Source organism: Podarcis raffonei, chromosome 2 (assembly GCF_027172205.1).
Source record: "Podarcis raffonei isolate rPodRaf1 chromosome 2, rPodRaf1.pri, whole genome shotgun sequence".
NCBI lineage: Eukaryota > Metazoa > Chordata > Lepidosauria > Squamata > Lacertidae > Podarcis > Podarcis raffonei.
Window position 1 is genome coordinate 14893289 of NC_070603.1, and position 21541 is coordinate 14914829.

The window sequence follows — 21541 nt, forward strand, 5'->3', positions numbered from 1 at the left end:
AGCGAAGTTTAAGAGCAAAAAGAAATCACAATACATAAAGTTCTTCCCAGATGCACTTGTTAGCAAAGGTTAACTAGGCTTCCCAAACGTCAAGAAAAATCCTGACACGTCCTGAGTTTTGGGTGTAAAAATGGCGTCAGGGGAAATTTTGCCAAACCGTCAAAATGTCAGGGAAAACCCAGATGTGTGGCAGCAGTAACAGCTCCAAAAGCTTAAAATCTGATGGAATATGTGCAGCTTGTGGACTTAACATATAGAATAAGAGAACAAGAATATATGTTGAGAGAAGATTGGAAAATGTTTATCAAACATATGAGGGGAAATTGTGTACGCTTGAAAAAGTTGGCAGCATTAAGATAAATTTAACAGTGTAAATCAGTTTTGATGGATGTAGCAATGGAATACTGAATGCTTTATTTTATGTAAAATATGCAGGAATTTATGATATGTAAAATGAACCATGGAAAGAGAACAAGGGAGGTCATGGATATTTTAACGACGTTTAAAATGAGTACTGTATTCTAAATTGTGAAACAGAAAATTTAATAAAAATTGTATATATATAAAAACAAAAGCTTAAAACCACTATTTTCTGGGGCGGGGGGGGAGATTTCTCCCCCCCCCCAAAAAAACAACCCTCAGCAATTTGGGTTCCTTCCCAAAAGAATCTCAACAATTTATTTTCTCTAGCCCACAACCACGCACTACCCCTCTAATAGGAACAAAATGACGGCCTCGCCGGCCTTCCCTCCGCTTCAAGATGGCGCCGGCGGCGTCAGAAAGCGCCGCGCCCTATGAGAAGATGGCGACCCTGAAGCTCGGCTCTCCCGGACCAATAGCGACAGCCTGGCTTTAAGATGGCGGGAGAGATCCGCAGGCGGGGGCGACTGTTGCCCTCCTCCAAGATGGCGGCCGCAGCCGCCTTAAGGAGCAGTCGCGCAGGCGCCGTCCACGCGTGGTTGAGCAGTGCCCTTTCAAAAATGGCGGCGCCCATGCTGAGGGGTGTGAAGCAGCGAGGCTGGAGCCTGTGTGTTGCGGGGCGCCGTTTAGGGGGAGAAGCGCCCCGGAGAGGTACTTGCAGTTATACCCAATGGCGGCTCTGCGCTGCTTACGAATGTTTCTTTCCTCGGGCACCATGAAACCGTGTTTAGGGTTGCTCGTCTTCCTTCCCTTGGGCTATGAGGTCGAAATATAGCAGTACCATTATTTGCTAATGAGTAGCAAAGCCCTTCATAAAGAGGCGGGATACTTCGAGAGCCTCAGAACATCTGATTTTTCGGCCAGCAAAATGAGTTTAACATGGCGTATGTGTGCTGTTGCGACTTTTATAGAATATTGTATGTAACCTGCATAGAAATTATTATTATTATTATTATTAGTAGTAGTAGTAGTAGTAGTAGTATAAGTGCTATAAATAAATCAGCTTAGCTTAGACACGAAGCTGAATATAATATGTACTATAGCAGTCATGGAGGTGCAGGAGGGTAGCTGCCCCCCTAAATCAAGTAAATAAATAAAAATACTTTGTAATTTTCAGTTATATACATTTCAGTAGTTCTACAGTCATTTAAACATTTCAGATTCAGCTTCCTCCTCCTGCAGTTCCTTAATTTTTTTTATCTTTTCCTGCATATTCTAAATTAACTTATTCTTTTATTCATCTACTTTAATTATATACTCTTACAAAACTGCTGATTATTACAATAATCCTGCCAATGTCCTTATCTATTTACAATTTATAATAATATAATAATAATTTATTATTTACACCCCGCCCATCTGGCTGGGTTTCCCCAGCCACTCTGGGCGGCTTCCAACAAAGTATTAAAATACAGTAGTCTGTTAAACATTAAAAGCTCCCCTAAAGAGGGCTGCCTTCAGATGTCTTCTAAAAGTCTGGTAGTTATTTGCAAATATTTGATAAACCATTCCCATTCTTTTGTTAAAAGTTAGCTATCTTGATTTCTTATTCCTGCCCCCGCCCCCCAGTACATTTTGCCATTTCTGTATAGTCCATAAGTTTTTGTGTCCATTCTTCTTTCATCAGATTGTCTTCTTTCCATTTTTGGGCAAATTACATTCTTGCTGCTGTAGTTGCATACATGAATAAATTTCTCCACCCATTTCCCCTATAGTAAAAGTGTGTTGTTATTTCTAGTAACATCTATCTGTGCAAAAGGAAACATAATAGCTCCCTTAGTTCAACAAATGTAACTGTAAGGCAGGGTCAGAGGTTGGGAATTTGTGGCCCTCCAGATGTTTCTGGATTACAACTCTGGCTGAGGATGGTGTGAGTTGGAGTCCAGCAACATCTCTTCGCCTCTTGTAAGGGCAAAATCCTTGGCGATCACAGAGTAAAATGGTTCTGCTAACCTTGCTTCCTTTCTGAGAGAAGCAGCAAAACGTATGCACTCTCATGCAATTTTCTTTCTTACTGCAGAGATCAATTTCAAGCTGGATGAGAGAACGGCCCACAGCAGCTTGGATCTGTTCAAAAAGAACACTGGTGTCATTTACCGTATGCTGGGGATCGACCCCACCAGCGTTCCCCGGAATCCCGAACGCTTCAGAGACTGGGCTGTGGTACTGGGTGACACGGCTGTCTCCAGTGGGCGTCACTACTGGGAAGTGACTGTCAAAGAATCGCAGCAATTCCGCATAGGGGTAGCAGACGTGGACATCTCCCGGGACGGTTGCGTTGGAGTAGATGACCGCTCCTGGGTCTTTTCCTATGCGAACCGGCACTGGAATGCCATGTTCTCTAATGAGACCACTCCACTCAAGAACATCGGCCATCCAGAGAGAGTGGGTCTCTTCTTGGACTACGACAGCAAGAAACTCAGCCTGGTGGATGTCAGCAAACATGTGTCCGTCCACAGCATCTTTGCTGAGTTCCAAGGCCCCGTAGTGCCTGCCTTTGCCCTCTGGGATGGTGAACTGATCACGCATTCAGGCCTCGATGTACCTGAAAATCTCGACAGGAACTGAAAACCTCTCAAGCTTAGCGAAGATTGGAGAGACGGACAATCTGCTTGGAATATGAGGCTTCAGAGTGGTACATAAAAGAAGGAATCCCTCTCCTGCAATACCCTTTTCATAGGAGCCAAAGTTTCATATCCATGTATACCATTCAGCCCGTTGACTGTTTTCTCTTAGGAAAAGATGAGGTCTTTGGATTCCGGGTTGAAACGCATATCATTTGGAATGTAGTAAGATGTTATTCAGAGCACTGAAGGCCACATATTCTGATTTTCTGTCTTTGCTCCTTTATTCTCGTAAAAGGAGGTTGGTTGGCTGTCTACAAACATGGGATACACTTGGCTTAAATTAGGGTTTGTCCATATGGAAATATGTATGTGGTTGCTCCACGGTCAAATTTGTTTCTTTGCAGCTATTGTGTGTGATCAGCCACACCTTTTGGTGCTCTTATCCCATGTCCTTAATAATGTATAGAGTCCCCTTGCTCAGCCTAAGTATCTGCCTAGGCTTTCAGATGTCTGGAGGCAGGGAAACTCCACTTGGATGTCTCTGTGTACAATGCATAGCCACTATTGCCCTCTGCTGGGCCAGTGGGAGGACAAACTAAGCCTGCATCTAAGATGCTGACATACCCATTGGAGCTCTAATCCTCCTGTACTGATAAACTTTGTGGCACATAATCAGTTATACAGGAATTACTTTCTTTTAATACACAGCCCAATAATCCCACCTCATTCCATTATACCCTGGCTTAGCAGGAGTTTCCTTGTACAGGGTTTTGTCTGTGTTTAATGGAGCAGCAATATATGGGTGTCAAATCAAGCCGGAAATGTTCTGATAACAGCTATCTGTGGTCACTCTTTTCACAGTACTCTCAGATCTAGCACACTGACACATTCTCCAGAGGTGTGTTTTATTTTATGGAACACAACTTGAAGACAACAAGGAGCTATTTTTTTGAATCAAGGAAGAGCAGCATTCTGTTAACTGTACGTGTGTTGGCAGTTGTGTAGTTATCACAATCAATAAAAATAAATTTATCTGAAACACTGTATTTTCTGTTGGTGCTCTCCTAAGCTGCTTTGGACTGACCAGTGCTTTTTCCTGAAAATATCCCATGGTTTAAGAAAAGCTTTAAAACAAACAAACAAAACACCCTTCAGTCTAGAATTGCTGCTGAAAGGAGATAGGCTCTGTGAAGAAAACACTACCATTTGCTCTGAACTTCTCTCTTTATTCCAGAATGCAATTCTGAATGCACTTGTTCGACTCATGCAAATTCAGTTGGGACTTAACACTTAAATATTGAACAAATATGCTTAGCGTTGTAACTCTGTCTACCCGTATTACCACATCACTCCATGCTCTTGATCTTACCACTTTTATCCTGGGACTTGTCTAGAAAGTTAGGGCAATGTTTAGTTTGTCTAGAAAACTAAGGCCCAGAGAGATTGTCTTATCTCCAGCATTGCAGGCACTGCTTGAGGTGGGTGTGTGCTTTGCCCCTTTCTGGTCTTCAAAGCTGGTGTTTTAAAGTACTTTTGTTTTGCAAACCACCCTAACAAATTGTATATCAAACGGCAATGTTAAAAAAGATAAAACTCTGCAGTCATAGCCTGAAAGCTTCCCCCATCCCAGTTATACAAATACTAGGACTGCATGCTGAGGTTCATAATTATTTGAAAGAAGGGAGCAAGAGAAAGTCATAGTACTTAGTGGGATAACAGTGTAGGGCAAAGGGGCAGGCCTACTTTAGCCTTTAAATGCCTTTTGCCTATGTAAGCAGTGTCTGCTTTGATCTACAGGCAGTGTGAAGTGTTAGCGCTTAAGAGACAAGGTCCCACTTTGGTGTCTCTCGCCAATAGCTGCTAGCTCAGTTTTTGTGGACTCTTATCAAGTCTACTGCTGTGTCACCAAGTATCTTGTGCACGGAACTAACTGGTGTAGGTGTTTCCTATAACCCAAGAATTGGGAGACTGACCGCATGAAACTTCAGGAAGAGCCTTGAGGATGGACCCACCCAACCAACCATATCTCAGCTCAAATCCTAAGCAGAAGTACGTCCGCTGGTGTGTCTGCCTCCTTTCAGAAATGAGAGCAAGTGACCTAGTTAAATTTGTGTTGAAATGCAGCTATCAGAATAGTTCACAATTTTCACACCATGCTTTCTAAGTTCTCCTTGGAAAGGTCCTCGGCTGCTTCCCGAGCCTGGCTGGCTCCCAATACGTAGGTGTCCTGGTAATCTTTGAGTAGCTTCACCACTTCCAAGTGATTAAACTGCGTAGCATCGTCCAAGGCAATGTTCCCCCACCTGCAGAGAAGGAAAGAGATGAAGGCATGTGCAGCTACTATTTAGAAACTGGATCCAATCAGTAGGCCAGATCTAGAACTCTACACAGATCACTTTGATGGGTGGCTGGGACTGCCTATCTGTCAGTCACCAGAAGAGGTATGGTGCTAGGTGATTCAAAGGAAGAAGGAGGAGTGCATCTTTGTTGATGCAGTTTGAATTCAAACCATGGTTGCAGCTGGAAAGGATGAATTGGGAGCATACCCTTAAGCACCGTATTTTTCGCTCTATAAGACGCACCAGACCGCAAGACGCACCTAGTTTTTGGAGGAGGAAAACAAGAAAAAAAATACTTTGAATCTCAGAAGCCAGAACAGCAAGAGGGATTGCTGCGCAGTGAAAGCAGCAACCCCTCTTGCGGTTCTGGCTTCTGGGATAGCTGCGCAGCCTGCATTTTCTCCATAAGGCGCACACACATTTCCCCTTACTTTTTTTTAGGAGGGAAAAAGTGAGTCTTATAGAGCAAAAAATACAGTATGTTGTTGATTCTTCATATCAAGCTAGAATTTGGTGCTTTAAAAAATAAAAATGGGTGCTTTTCTCGGCCACCATAGATGGGTACCTCGTTCAAAAAGGGCCTTATGTTACTGGAAAGGAAGAAGCAAGGTTAAAGTTTGTGCCCAATTAATCCTGCTCAGTTTGGCTCCATGCGTTTACTTGTCATGCACCCAATTTTGTATGTCATCAGGTGATGGACAGACTTACAGGTAGGGGTGGTTTGGGCCAAAATACACCAGTGGGCCAAATGGGCTCTCTGACATCTTGTCTTTGGCTGTGGCAATCCCTGATGTCCCAGCTAAGAATGGACCCTCCCCTCTCCCCCAGTCCTTCATAACCCTACTATTCCTCACCTGTCTTTGACAAAAGGATTTACTCTGCAGGCTTCCACCAGAAACTTCACAACCTCCAGGTGACCTGGGCAGCGGGGAGGAATCACAGAATTTTAAGTTTCAACCTCTTGGCCCACCCCAACAAGTCACAAAGTTATTTAAGCAGAGAGTTGGTGGATTGCAGGAAGGTTATTACGGAGCAAGTAGTTCACTCATAACAATAGATGGACACAGCGAAACTGTAAACCTAAGCTGCCTTGAAAGAGGTTTAATTCTTCCTAAATGCCCCCTGGTCTGCCCCCAAACTCCTATAGCTTGCAGAGAGCACAGTGATAGTTTAATCGGAGGTCCCTTTCTTGCTAACAAAACCAGAGTTCCTTGTGTGACAGTCTGCTAACCTCTCATTAAGACAAGAGCCTTAAAAATACCCGTTAACCTACATTAAAGTCTGGGACTTTTTCCAGTCCCAGTGTAAAAGAAGCATTACTTTGTACAGCCCTGCTTAGTCAAAATACAGTATTTGAAATTAACTTTTGTCTTAAAACACAGAAAATTGATTAGCTGGGAAAGTAAGGGGGGGCGCGCGAGAGAGATGCCTGCATCTTTTATCCCTAAGGATGCATAGATTTTGTTGAAACGTGTAAAAGTTTAGAGCAGGGGAGAGAAACCTACATATGCTGCTGGACTCGAACTCCCACCATCCTGGGGCTGATGCGAGTTGGAGTCTAATAAGATATTGGAATGGTGGGTACAGGTTATCCACCTCTGGTTTGGGACCTTATATTTCCATCTCTAATGGAAACCTCTTCAGCATCAATACATAGCTTTATTTTGTTCTCATGTCAGGTGCCTCCAGTTCCCAGCCGATGCCTTCTATCTTTCACCTGCCATTTTCGCTATCCTTACACCTAAATCCTCTTCCCCGGTTATGTCCCTGGTTCAGTATCTTTGATAGCCTTTGATTCTTATTATGTTCCTCTATGGTTTTCCCAGTACTGATGTATGGAAGTGAGAGCTGGACCATAAAGAAGGCTGATCGCCGAAGAATCGATGCTTTTGAATTATGGTGCTGGAGGAGACTCTTGAGAGTCCCATGGACTGCAAGAAGATCAAACCTCTCCATTCTGAAGGAAATCAGCCCTGAGTGCTCACTGGAAGGACAGATCCTGAAGCTGAGACTCCAATAGTTTGGCCACCTCATGAGAAGAAAAGACTCCCTGGAAAAGACCCTGATCTTGGGAAAGATGGAGGGCACAAGGAGAAGGGGACGACAGAGGACGAGATGGTTGGATAGTGTTCTTGAAGCTACCAGCATAAGTTTGACCAAGCTGTGGGAGGCAGTGAAAGACAGGAGTGCCTGGCGTGCTCTGGTCCATAGGGTCACGAAGAGTCGGACACGACTAAAGGACTAAACAACAACAAATCTCAAAGAACATGGTGAGTGCACTTAACAGAAATGGTGTGTTGCATTGTATTGAAGCAATGCACCATTGACCCCATAGCGCTACCACCACACTAGGCTCCACTTTTAGGGCAGAAGCAGCGTTAGAAACTCAGATATATAAGCTGGGTGCAAAATGGCTCCTTAAACCAAGGTTGCAGTCGCCAAAATGGAATGATTAGTTGCTATTTTTGCGTAATATAGCTCTAAAGTCTTGTTTTTCAAATGATGGACTGACTGTGATTACCAGTTAAACATCTGGCTATTTCAGATGACAACCTTGAGCTAGGTTAAGAGCTTTGAGAACTTAAAAGAAGAAGAGTCACTTGATCCAGGGATATATATTGGCCTATTCCGACCTCTTTTTCTTAATTGTGACTGCTCCTGCTCAGGCTGCACGGAAAAAAGCATTTTGGTTCCAGAAATTAATTCTGCTTGTGCAGATTAAATATAACTGATAGAATTCGACAGGGTTGGGTACTGATGTATGGCAGGTATGGCCAAACTTGGCCCTCCAGATGTTTTGGGACTACAATTCCCATCATCCCTGACCACTGGTCCTGTTAGCTAGGGATGATGGGAATTGTAGTCCCAAAACATCTGGAGGGCCAAGTTTGGCCATGTCTGGTTTATGGGAACAGTCCATATCCAATGATCCTCAGATGGTGGTCAGGTACCATCCTGGCACCCAGGCATCTTCACTTGATCATTAAGTGGTCCATAAAAGGTAAGGGGACCCCTGACCATTAGGTCCAGTCGTGACCGACTCTGGGGTTGTGGCGCTTTGTTGTTGTTGTTTAGTCGTTTAGTCGTGTCCGACTCTTCGTGACCCCATGGACCAGAGCACGCCAGGCACCTCTGTCCTCCACTACCTCCCGCAGTTTGGTCAGACTCATGCTGGTAACCTCAAAAACACTATCCAACCATCTCGTCCTCTGTCGCCCCCTTCTCCTTGTGCCCTCCATCTTTCCCAGCATCAGTGACTTCTCCAGGGAGTCTTCTCTTCTCATGAGGTGGCCAAAGTACTGGAGCCTCAGCTTCATGATCTGTCCTTCCAGTGAGCACTCAGGGCTGATTTCCTTAAGAATGGATGCGTTTGATCTTCTTGCAGTCCATGGGACTCTCAAGAGTCTCCTCCAGCACCAAAATTCAAAAGCATCAATTCTTCGGCGATCAGCCTTCTTTATGGTCCAGCTCTCACTTCCATACATCACTACTGGGAAAACCATGGCTTTAACTATACGGACCTTTATTGGCAAGGTGACGTCTCTACTTCTCAAGATGCTGTCTAGGCCTGTCATTGCCCTTCTCCCAAGAAGCAGGCGTCTTTTAATTTCGTGACTGCTGTCACCATCTGCAGTGATCATGGAGCCCAAGAAAGTAAAATCTCTCACTGCCTCCATTTCTTCCCATTCTATTTGCCAGGAGGTGGTGGGACCAGTGGCCATGATCTTCGGTTTTTTGATGTTGAGCTTCAGACCATATTTTGCGCTCTCCTCTTTCACCCTCACTAAAAGGTTCTTTAATTCCTCCTCACTTTCTGCCATCCAGGTTGTGTCATCTGCATATCTGAGGTTGTTGATATTTCTTATGCCTGTTGTCTGGTTGCGGCGCTCATCTCGCTTTATTGGCCGAAGGAGCCGGCGTACACCTTCCGGGTCATGTGGCCAGCATGACTAAGCCGCTTCTGGCGAACCAGAGCAGTGCACGGAAACACCGTTTACCTTCCCGCTAGAGCAGTACCTATTTATCTACTTGCACTTTGTCGTGCTTCCGAACTGCTAGGTTGGCAGGAGCAGGGACCGAGCAATGGGAGCTCACCCCGTTGCGGGGATTCGAACCGCCGACCTTCTGAACGGCAAGTCCTAGGCTCTGTGGTTTAACCCACAGCGCCACCTGTGTCCCTAAGTGGTCCATAGCCAGGTGCAAAAACACTGGGCAGAAGGACACCAGAGAAGTGCATGACCGAATCCCCTGAGGTGCATTGGGGCTGTGCAAGCCTGCAAGGTACAAACATGGCCCTAGACTCATGAAACAATTGTGGCCCCAGCATGCTACCTTCAGCTGCAGCTACGTGAAGGGCTGTGCGGGAGTCGTAGTCTTTCTGTTCCATGTCCATGGCTGACAGGGCAAATCTAGAGGGAAGCCAAGAAGGGAGTCAGTGTTCTTTCCAATGCTAGTTCTGCTCACAGACCCATTGAAATTAACAGGCTGTTAGTCATGTATCTTAATTTCAATGGGCCTACTCTGAGGAGGACTGCCACACAGAGCAACTTAAACTATAGTCAGATAAACTAGATCCGTGTTTCCCAAACTTGAGTCTCCAGCTGTTTTTTGGACTACAACTCCCATCATCTCTAGCTATCAAGACCAGTGGTCAGGGATGATGGGAATTGTAGTCCAAAAATAGCTGGAGACCCAAGTTTGGGAAACCCTGAACTTGGTCAAGGATGGGGCACCTATGGCCCTCCACATGTTGTTGGACTACAATTCCCATCATCCTCGAGGCCACTGGCCATTCTGGCTGGAGCTGATGGGTATTGTAGTCCAGCTACATCTGGAGGGCTACAAGTTCCCCATCCCCGAGTTCCAGGGTTGTAAAGACTACAGAGAGAATAATTGGGTGCACTCTTCCCACCTTTGATCAAATCTATGCTGCCAGGTGCCATAAGAAAGCTGCAGATATAGCGCAGGATAGTGCGCACCCCAGAAATTATCTCTTTCAGCTTCTGCCTTCTGGAAGAAGGTACAGGGTCATAAAGACTAGGACTAGCCACCTGAGAAACAGTTTCTACCCAAATGCAATTCTGACTTTAAACGCAGTACAGTGGTACCTCGCAAGACGAATGCCTCGCAAGACGGAAAACTCACAAGAAGAGTTTTCCATTTTTTGAGGTGCTTCGCCAGACGAATTTCCCTATGGGCTTGCTTCGCAAGACGAAGCTTGCCCCGCAAGCTCCGGGGATAGCGGGGAGGCGCAGCGCGCCTTCCCCTCTGTCCCCGGACCTGTTCTGAAGGCTGGCAGCGGGGAGAAGAGCCCTTCTCCGCGCCGCCAGCCCCGCAAGCTCCGGGGACAGCGGGGAAGTGCAGCGCACCTTCCCCTCTGTCCCTGGACCTGTTCTGAAGGCTAGCGGCGGGGATAAGATCGCTTCTCCCCGTTGCCAGCCCCGCAAGCTCCGGGGACAGCGGGGAAGCGCAGCGCACTTTCCCCTCTGTCCCTGGACCTGTTCTGAAGGCTAGCGGCGGGGAGAAGAGCCCTTCTCCGCGCCGCCAGCCCCGCAAGCTCCGGGGACAGCGGGGAAGCACAGCGCCTTCCCCTCTGTCCCCGGACCTGGTCTGAAGGCGGTCTCCATAGGAACGCATTAATTGATTTTCAATGCATTCCTATGAGAAACCGTGCTTCGCAAGACGAAAAACTCGCAAGAAGAAAAAACTTGCCGAACGAATTAATTTCATCTTGCGAGGTACCACTGTATAAGGAGTCTCTATAGGTGGTGCTGTGGGTAAAAGCCTCAGCGCCTAGGGCTTGCCGATCGAAAGGTCAGCGGTTCGAATCCCCGCGGCGGGGTGCGCTCCCGTTGTTCGGTCCCAGCGCCTGCCAACCTAGCAGTTCGAAAGCACCCCCGGGTGCAAGTAGATAAATAGGGACCACTTACTAGCGGGAAGGTAAACGGCGTTTCCGTGTGCGGCTCTGGCTCGCCAGAGCAGCGATGTCACGCTGGCCACGTGACCCGGAAGTGTCTCCGGACAGCGCTGGCCCTCGGCCTCTTAAGTGAGATGGGCGCACAACCCCAGAGTCTGTCAAGACTGGCCCGTACAGGCAGGGGTACCTTTACCTTTTTATAGGAGTATAATGGTAGAGGTAAAGGGACCCCTGACCATTAGGTCCTGTCGTGGCAGACTCTGGGGTTGCGGCACTCATCTCGCTTTATTGGCCGAGGGAGCCAGCGTACACCTTCCGTGTCATGTGACCAGCATGACTAAGCTGCTTCTGACGAACCAGAGCAGTGCACAGAAACACCGTTTACCTTCCCGCCGGAGTGGTACCTATTTAACTACTTGCACTTTGACGTGCTTTCAAACTGCTAGGTGGGCAGGAGCTGGGACCAAACAATGGGAGCTTACCCCGTCGCGGGGATTTGAACTGCCGACCTTCTGATCGGCAAGTCCTAGGCTCTGTGGTTTAACCCAAAGCGCCACCTGCGTCCCTCTATAGGAGTATACTGTATTTTTAAATTGGGTTTCAGAGTTTTTAGGGGTTTTTGAATGTCTTATGTAGATTTCTCAATTTCATTGTTCTGTATGGGACAATGACAATAAAGACATCATATCATATATCGAAAGGCAGTTCAAGAAATCTCTCCCCAGCGCTGTCTTTCCCCTAGTCTGGCTGGCCCATACCTCCGAAGAGCAGAGATGTCGCCACTGTATGCAGCAAACAGCAGGTTCACCACTGTCTTGTTCTGAAAGAGATGGAGCGAGGTGTTAAGAATGTAAGAAAAGTCTTACTGGATCAAGCCAAAGGCTCGTTCTCACTTTGGTCATTGAGATGCCTATGGGAACTCTGCAACCCAGGAACAACAGCACTCTCCTCAACTGCGATTCCCAGTAACTGAAGGCGATGCATAGCCCGTGTGGCTAGCAGCCACCAATAGACTTATCCTCCATGAATTTGCCTAATCCTAGTTTAAAGCGTTCTGAACGTTATGGAATGTGCTACAGCTGGGAATATTCGTATTCTGTGACTTCACCCACACAGCTGGGACTATTCGTATTCTGTGACTTCACCCACACAGCTTTCGTGTGCATGCTCATACCAATAACAAACTTAGTTGGTCTCTAACGTGCTACTGGAAGGAATTTTTTTATTTTGTTTCGACTACGGCAGACCAACACGGCTACCTACCTATAACTATAGCAAAAAATGTTAGTATTTGTAATGTAATTTAATTGGGAATATATTTCAAATAATTGAGAATATATTTCAAATAATTGATGGTATTGGGGAAAGGAGTTGGTGGTTGGGAGCTGCTTGGATATTTCTGCGAGTTATTTCTTGACTGAGAAGGTGAGAGGTGTGGGGACTTATCACAGAAGCTATCTGGAGGAGTTTGTAAATAATACTTGTCCAGTCATTGCCAGCCTGACAAGTTTTTATCCACAAAGCACCCAAAAGCGTAGAATCCAGAGCTTATTATAATAATATGCTGACGGGTCACTGGTGCTAGATGATAGATAGATAGATAGATAGATAGATAGATAGATGATAGATAGATAGATAGTTATATAGATATATAATCCCATCCCAAGCTTCACTTCTGCCCTCTTCCACTAAAATCTGTCATTATCTTTCAGACAACCGTTTCCGTCATTACTCTAACTTCGATTCCTTCACGGCGTGGGTCCATCTTGCGGGTGCAGTGCAGCAAGTTGTCGTAATTGTGGAAGTTGAAGAGTGAGACCAGTTCCTGCAGAAAGAAGAGACAAAAGGTAGCAAGAAGCATGCAAAGCACAAGGGAAAGTGGTCAGAAGTGGGAACAGAAGTGTGAAGTCACAAGCAGAACATTTCACCACGAAACCTTCAAAGGGTTAAACCAGTGTTTACCAAACTTGGGTCTCCTGCTGTTTTTGGACTACAATTCCCATCATCCCTAGCTAGCAGGACCAGTGGTCAGGGATAATGGGAACTGTAGTCCAAAAACAGTGGGAGATCCAAGTTTGGGAAACCCAAACTTGGAAGGTTTTACATAAAACTGAAGACTGCAATGCCCTTCAACTGGTATTCAGAAGCATACCGACTTCAACATTCAGTGCGGATGGAGTTTTTCTGTTATTTTCATTTTACTCCTAAAACAGCTTTTCATCCATCTGGTGCCCCAACATGTAACTGCTACTCCCATCAGCCTGAGCCAGCTTAGGTTGAAGGGAATCGTAGCCCAAAACATCTGGAAGGCACTAAGTCAGCAAATGCTGTCCTTCAGAATGGAGCAGTGGTGTGTGGTCATTGGACTAGGCAGGGGTCAGCAAACTTTTTCAGCAGGGGGCCGGTCCACTGCCCCTCAGACCTTGTGGGGGGCCGGACTATATTTTGGAAAAAAATAATGAACGAATTCCTATGCCCCACAAATAACCCAGAGATGTATTTTAAATAAAAGGACACATTCTACTCATGTAAAAACACCAGGCAGGCCCCACAAATAACCCAGAGATGCATTTTAAATAAAAGCACACATTCTGCTCATGTAAAAACACTAGGCAGGCCCCACAAATAACCCAGAGATGCATTTTAAATAAAAGCACACATTCTGCTCATGTAAAAACACCAGGCAGGCCCCACAAATAACCCAGAGATGCATTTTAAATAAAAGCACACATTCTGCTCATGTAAAAACACCAGGCAGGCCCCACAAATAACCCAGAGATGCATTTTAAATAAAAGCACACATTCTGCTCATGTAAAAACACCAGGCAGGCCCCACAAACAACCCAGAGATGCATTTTAAATAAAAGCACACATTCTGCTCATGTAAAAACACCAGGCAGGCCCCACAAATAACCCAGAGATGCATTTTAAATAAAAGCATACATTCCAAACCCAGCTTTGGAAAGGAGGCAGGAGGGCTCCAGCATTCTGTCATAGTCAAGAGATCTGGCGCCTCCTTCCCAAAGTCTGGGAAGCTTCTGCCTGGCTTAGGGAGGGAGGTGTGGTGCTCTCACGCACAACATCCCCACCCCAATCACCCTTGCAAGCTGGTGCCTCTGGCCCTAACTGTTCCCCTGCAAAAAAATTCACCACACGCCACTGGAATGGAAGTTGGAAGACGGACTGCATCGAGCCATCCCTCCCAATTCAACCAGGTGGTTCTCACTGACTGCTTTAGCAGAGCTCATTCTACCGGTTATGTACGTGGGGAAACTCACCTGGCAAAACCCAATCCCCCTCGTGCTGTTGCCACCTTTATCCAGAGGGGGCGACAGACACATCACACCCATGACGTTGGGCACCACCAGCAAGATGGCCCCAGAGACGGCGGATTTGGCGGGTAGACCAACCTGAAGATGAGGAAGCAAAAGCGGGACGGAAATTAGATGAATGGCGAGGAACGAGCTTGCTTTTGAGTGGCACAGAATTCTTCCTCATGTTTTGTAAGAGCATATTCTTATGGATCAGGTCAGTGGCCCTTCTAGGCCAACATCCTTTTCCCACAGTGGCCAATCAGATGCCTATTAGAAGTGAACACAAGGAAGACCTGAACACAATAATAATAATAATAATTTATTATTTATACCCCGCCCATCTGGCTGAGTTTCCCAGCCACTCTGGGCGGCTCCCAATCAAGTGTTAAAAACAGTACAGCGTTAAATATTAAAAACTTCCCTGAACAGGGCTGCTTTCAGATGTCTTTTAAAGATAGGATAGCTGCTTATTTCCTTCACATCTGATGGGAAGGTGTTCCACAGGCCGGGTGCCACTACCGACAAGGCCCTCTGCCTGGTTCCCTGTAGCTTTGCTTCTCGCAATGAGGGAACCGCCAGAAGGCCCTCGGCGCTGGATCTCAGTGTCCGGGCTGAACGATGGGGGTGGAGACGCTCCTTCATGTATACAGGACTGAGGCCGTTTAAGGTTTTAAAGGTCAGCACCTTTGAATTGTGCTCGGAAACATACTGGGAGCCAATGCAGATCTCTCAGAACCAGTGTTATGTGGTCCTGGCAGCCACTCTCAGTCACCAGTCTGGCTGCCGCATTCTGGATTAATTGCAGTTTCTGGTTCACCTTCAAAGGTAGCCCCACGTAGAGCGCATTGCAGTAGTCCAAGCAGGAGATAACTAGAGCATGCACCACTCTGGTGAGACAGTCTGCGGGCAGGTAGGGTCTTAGCCTGCGTACCAGGTGTAGCTGGTAGACAGCTGCCCTGGACACAGAATTCACCTGCGCCTCCATGGACAGCTGTGAGTCCAAAATGACTCCCAGGCTGCACACCTGGTCCTTCAGGGGCACAGCTACCCCATTCAGGACCAGGGAATCCCCCACCCCCTGTCCCCCCAAAACAGTACTTCTGTCTTGTCAGGATTCAACCTTGATCTGTTAGCTGCCATCCATCCTCCAACCGCCTCCAGGCACTCACACAGGACCTTCACCGCCTTCACTGGTTCTGATTTAAAGGAGGGGTAGAGCTGGGTGACACAACCCTCTTGCAGTTTCCAGCAACTGGAATTCAGAATCCTGCCCCCTCCACCCCCCCTTTGTACGCCCCTGCCTGAGACCCCCGGGTATTGAGCGGTCTATAAATTCAATAAATCATCATTATCATCATCACATCCACACACACCCTCCAATACTGAAGCACACATAGTTGTCTCCCATTTGCAGCCCACCAAGAGATGCTGCAGACACTTACATGGAAGGCGAACTCTCCAGAGAAGTCATACATGCCACATGAGTGCATGAGGCTGAGGGTGTTGCGGACAGCTTCATCGCTCAACACACATTCGCCCGTGATGGGGCAGATGCCACCGTTGGCCAGTGTGGCCGCCATGACACTGCCGGACTCACACGTTACTTCCACAGAGCACAGCTTTGCAGGGTGGAGGGGGTTAAAGGGTTAAAGGGTTGGGGAGGGGGAAATGGGAGGAAAAGTCGTTATTGTATCATTAAGAAGAAGAAGAAGAAGAAGAAGAAGAAGAAGAAGAAGAAGAGAAGAAGAGTTTGGATTTGATATCCCGCTTTATCACTACCCGAAGGAGTCTCAAAGCGGCTAACATTCTCCTTTCCCTTCCTCCCCCACAACAAACACTCTGTGAGGTGAGTGGGGCTGAGAGACTTCAGAGAAGTGTGACTGGCCCAAGGTCACCCAGCAGCTGCACGTGGAGGAGCAGGGATGCGAACCTGGTTCACCAGATTACGAGTCTACTGCTCTTAACCACTACACCACACTGGCTCTATTCAGAAGCAATATTCATAGTTATGAGAATCATAATAGGTTCCAGTCTTGAGAGCAGGGGCCAGTAAACTTTTTCAGCAGGGGGCCGGTCCACTGTCCCTCAGACCTTGTGGGGGGCCGGACTATATTAAAAGAAAAAAATAACTACAGTCATACCTCGGATTAAATGTGCTTCAGGTTGAGCGCTTTCGGGTTGCACTCCGCGGTCAAAATGACATCATGCACATGCGTGGAAGCGGCGAATCGCGACCCGCAGGTTGCGTTTGCTTCTGGATGCGAACGGGGCTCCGGAACGGATCCCGTTCGTATCCAGAGGTACCACTGTAATTCCTATGCCCCACAAATAACCCAGAGATGCATTTTAAATAAAAGGACACATTCTACGCATGTAAAAACACGCTGATTCCCAGACTGTCTGCGGGATGGATTTAGAAGGCGACTGGGCCAGATCCAGTCCCTGGGCCTTAGTTTGCCTACTCATGGTTTAGAGCAGGCAAGTCCAAAGTCCGTTTCGGGGGCCTAATCTGGCCCGTTTGTTGGTTTAATCCAGCCCCTGTGGCAGTTTATTTCCTGGGGTAAAATCCTTTAAAAAAACTTTGGTCAGCCATTTGGTTGGCCCTCACGGCCCTTCACTTCATCAAATCTGGCCCTCTTTGAAAAAAGTTTTGACACCACTGGTCTGGAGCTATAAATAAGTCCCAGAAATGGACCCTGGACTCTGCTGAGACATGACATTGAAGGGCACAACTCTCTGTTTAACACACAGAGAAAAATATGCCGTCTTTCCAGTTAAAAGACTACAGGTGGGAGATTTTACATTTGAATACTCCTCACGTCAAAATCTCCCTTCATGTGGGAAAGTAGCATATGTGAGAGAAATCCCTTTTCACTGACATTCTAGGTACAACAGGTTTTTTTACATGGATTGCAATTCAAAATGGAAAGTCTCTCTCCTCAGCTGCACTTTGAAGCAGTCTAGTCCAAGATGGGCTTGGCTATCTATTCCCTCACCCCACCCTTATGTTTGCATAAGTTCTAAAATAACCTTAGCACTGATCCCCAAATCAACTAGAATCTGCCTGATTTTGAGCAGTGTACAGATTGCTTCTAGGAAAAGAAGCAAAACTGGACTGAACTTTTGGTTCCGTCCTGAATCACCAGCCTAGAAGAAAACCTAGAATTGAATTTCTAAGAATGCCCTCTTTGGAACAGAGTTGGACACTAAGGATTCAAATCAATATAATTCTATGGAAATTTCAAACCAGGTTCCTCAGCCCGCTTGAGGAGCAGACTAACCGTGGCGTGGGAATCTGTGTGCGTGTGTTGCAGAATCTGCACCTGAATTTGTCCGTGCTTTTCTAGAACCAGTTGTTCAGGTGTTTGGGGAAAATCTGTATTATTGAGGTTGGCTTTTCATGACTGAAGTTATTGGGGGGGTAGGCAGGTTATTGTGATTTTTGAAAAACATGTTTTATCTGTAAAGACTGGAGTGCCCTTTCAGATTTCAGCTGGAGAGACAAAATTCACATTGATGTTCAAGGCCTACTCCTGGAAATGTGTGTGTGTGTGTGTGTGTGTGTTGTGGTACCTTGGGTTACATACGCTTCAGGTTACATACGCTTAAGGTTACAGACTCCGCAAACCCAGAAATAGTGCTTCAGGTTAAGAACTTTGCCTCAGGATGAGAACAGAAATTGTGCTCTGGCGGTGCGGCAGCAGCAGGAGGAGGCCCCATTAGCTAAAGTGGTGTTTCAGGTTAAGAACAGTTTCAGGTTAAGTACGGACCTCCGGAACGAGTTAAGTACTTAAGCCGAGGTACCACTGTGTGTGTGTGTATAAATGTGTTTCTTGAACTTTCATTAAAATGCAGTAGGCAATCGTTAGTTATAACAAGCAAACAACAACTAACATAGGGCAGGGGAACTAGATACAGTACAGGGATACAAGATAATTTCGCACATAAGAAAATGAGCAGACTACGAGATAAATGAATAGCAGATTGTGACTGTCAGTGGTAAGAGTTTTGTTCCAGAAAGAATGAGCATGTATAACCCAGATGTGGCCTTATTAATGTGTGCAATAAATGGATACTGTGCTACAATGAATAAATCTTGCTTTGTTAGATCAGTTTCTCTGCCAAAGCTATGTGCCAGACACACTGGAAAGAACTTTAGCCTGTATAACCTGTGGAAGTCTTCAAGTGTCTCACTATTTCCACTCTAGTGAAGGCCTAATCCTGGATATATTCAAGATTAAATGGCAAAAAAACCGTGCATTTTAACCTGTGTTATAAAGCACTGCATTGGGAACAGCCCCCACCCCGCCCTCTCAAAACGGTGACCCTGCTATCTCTGTTAGCTATTAAGAATTGCTAAATAATCTATTCTTAGTATGTTTTTAAACAGATGGTTATTTTCCATTGAGATGCAGGTTACATACTGAATTTAACAGATCCAGGCATCTACAAAAAAACTGCAGTACTGGGTTCAGCTGCAGTACTGCCACACCCAGCGGAAAGATCCCGCTTACTCTCTTAACTTGGAAAATAACTCAGGAGAAACCCAAATTTCCAGCTGAGATGGGGGTCCAGAAAGCCAACTCACCTGGAAGTACAAGTCGAGAGCTTCCGTCATGTCCGCTCCCTGTGGAAAGCACTGCGGCACAGGGAAGAAAATATGACAACATCAGACCCTGGCAAGGAAGGACCAAGGCACGCTCTCTCAACATCATCCAGCAACCCAAGATGGGTCCCTCGTCTGCTGGAACAATGTTTCCCTGCCTTTACCCCATTTTCTAGGAGACGTGGGTGGCGCTGTGGGTTAAACCACAGAGCCCAGGACTTGCCGATCAGAAGGTCGGCAGTTCGAATCCCCGCGACGGGGTGAGCTCCCGTTGCTCGGTCCCTGCTCCTGCCAACCTAGCAGTTCGAAAGCACATCAAAGTGCAAGTAGATAAATAGATACCGCTCCGGCGGGAAGGTAAACAGCGTTTCCGTGTGCTGCTCTGGTTCTCCAGAAGCGGCTTAGTCATGCTGGCCACATGACCCGGAAGCTGTACGCCGGCTCCCTCAGCCAATAAAGTGAGATGAGTGCCGCAACCCCAGAGTTGGCCACAACTGGACCTTTACCTTTTACCCCATTTTCTGGTTCTAAGTCTTGTATGAAATTTTAACGAAATACAAGCAACCACTCAAAAAATAAACAGAACTCCTTCCTCCTCTTCCTCTCCTTCTTACCTTTTTGTCTTTAAGATAATACCCAATGGCATAGTTCCGGTCTCCCGTTTCTTTCTCTGATTGAAACCTATTAAGAGACACGCACACACACACTCCTTGATTTCTCTCTCCAGATTCTGGGTTGCCCACCCTTCAAGAATTATCATTTACATTAAAAATGAGAGTTCCCTGCCCTATGTGCCGATTTTAATCACATCCACACTTTCTAAATTAAAAAAACCCAAAAACCTGGTACAGTGGTACCTCGGGTTACATACGCTTCAGGTTACAGACTGAGGGCCAGACAGAGAAAACTGGAGGGCCACATATGGTCCCAGATCCCAAGGTTCCCCATCCCTGCCTTACCCTACGGGCGTCCACAGGCACATTTGACGACAGAAGACACCATCTTTCTCTGCCTCCTTAATACAGTGGTACCTCGGGTTACAGACGCTTCGGGTTACAGACTCTGCTAACCCAGAAATAGTGCTTCAGGTTAAGAACTTTGATTCAGGATGAGAACAGAAATTGTGCTCCGGCGGCGCGGTGGCAGCGGGAGGCCCCATTAGCTAAAGTGGTGTTTCAGGTTAAGAACAGTTTCAGGTTAAGAATGGACCTCCGGAACGAATTAAGTATGTAACCAGAGGTATCACTGTACTAGCAAAACAAGTGTTATTAGCCTCTCTTGCGAAAGCAATGCAGGATGCCATTGCCCCTCCTGCTGGCCTTACGTGGTATTGCTGAATCCCACATACTCGTTTCCGGCCATCTTCTTCAAATAATCCAACACCTACAATCAAAGCAAGAAGGTCTTTCAGATATGTTTCTGATCCAGACCACCGCCCCCATCTCTCTTTGGCTTCCTTCCTTTTCCTGCTTATTGAAATTGTCAGTCAGTGAACAGTTCTTTTCCTTCAGTGTCCATTTTATGTTACACAATATACAAGTACAGTGGTACCTCGGGTTACATACGCTTCAGGTTACATACGCTTCAGGTTACAGACTCTGTTAACCCAGAAATAGTGCTTCAGGTTAAGAACTTTGCTTCAGGATGAGAACAGAAATCGTGCTCTGGCGGCACGGCAGCAGCAGGAGGCCCCATTAGCTAAAGTGGTGCTTCAGGTTAAGAACAGTTTCAGGTTAAGTACGGACCTCCGGGATGAATTAAGTACTTAACCCGAGGTACCACTGTATTACATAATATTCTAATAGGCACCCATTAGTAGTAGTATTATTTATTCAATTTATTTATTAATCGAATAGAAGTATTCAATTAATTGAGTAGCAGCAGCAGTAATAATAGGCGACGGTGATGATAGTCTACATGTATTAGCTTGTAGATAGGGAACTTTCCTATGGCAGAAGATGGACAGAGGGTTGCCATTGATAATAATAATAATAAGAAGAAATTATTTATACCCCGCCCATCCGGCTGGGTTTCCCTAGCCACTCTGGGCAGCTCCCAATAGAATACAGTCATACATCGAGATGAATACGCTTCAGGTTAAGCATTTTCGGGTTGTGCTCTGCGGCTACCCGGAAGTAACGGGATGTGTTACTTTCGGGTTTCGCCGCTTGCGCATGCGCAGACACTCAAAATGACATCACGCGCATACACGGAAGCGATGAAATGCGACCCGCGCAGTCGCATGTTACGTTCGCTTCAGGATGCGAATGGGGCTCCGGAACGGATCCCGTTCGCATCCAGAGGTACCACTGTATAAAAAACATGATAAATACATCAAATATTAAAAACTTCCCTAAACAGGGCTGCCTTCAGATGTT

General features: G+C 46.3%; 2 protein-coding genes across 7 annotated transcripts in view; one reads left to right on the top strand and one right to left on the bottom strand.

Moving 5' to 3' along the window:
* The first annotated feature begins 842 nt into the window (after positions 1–842).
* Positions 843–4026, top strand: SPRYD4 (SPRY domain containing 4). The gene is made up of 2 exons (XM_053375038.1): positions 843–1071; positions 2441–4026. Exons 1-2 carry the CDS (start codon positions 858–860, stop codon positions 2986–2988), a joined length of 762 nt encoding a protein of 253 aa, XP_053231013.1. The 5' UTR covers positions 843–857; the 3' UTR covers positions 2989–4026.
* Positions 4027–4199: 173 nt separating this feature from the next.
* Positions 4200–21541, bottom strand: part of GLS2 (glutaminase 2) — a 35365-nt gene continuing 18023 nt past the window's right edge. For 4 of the 6 annotated variants that reach the window (XM_053375030.1, XM_053375001.1, XM_053375021.1 and 1 more), the window contains 10 exons: positions 20488–20546; positions 19778–19844; positions 19146–19196; positions 16000–16176; positions 14522–14653; positions 12976–13068; positions 12002–12063; positions 9659–9735; positions 6181–6244; positions 4200–5290 (listed from right to left, as the gene is read on the bottom strand). In XM_053375030.1, coding sequence (XP_053231005.1) covers positions 5134–5290; positions 6181–6244; positions 9659–9735; positions 12002–12063; positions 12976–13068; positions 14522–14653; positions 16000–16176; positions 19146–19196; positions 19778–19844; positions 20488–20546 — 939 coding nt within the window. In that variant the 3' untranslated portion in view covers positions 4200–5133. The remainder of the gene's footprint in view (positions 5291–6180; positions 6245–9658; positions 9736–12001; positions 12064–12975; positions 13069–14521; positions 14654–15999; positions 16177–19145; positions 19197–19777; positions 19845–20487; positions 20547–21541) is intronic. The other 2 variants (XM_053375008.1, XM_053375016.1) reach the window with 2 other exon arrangements.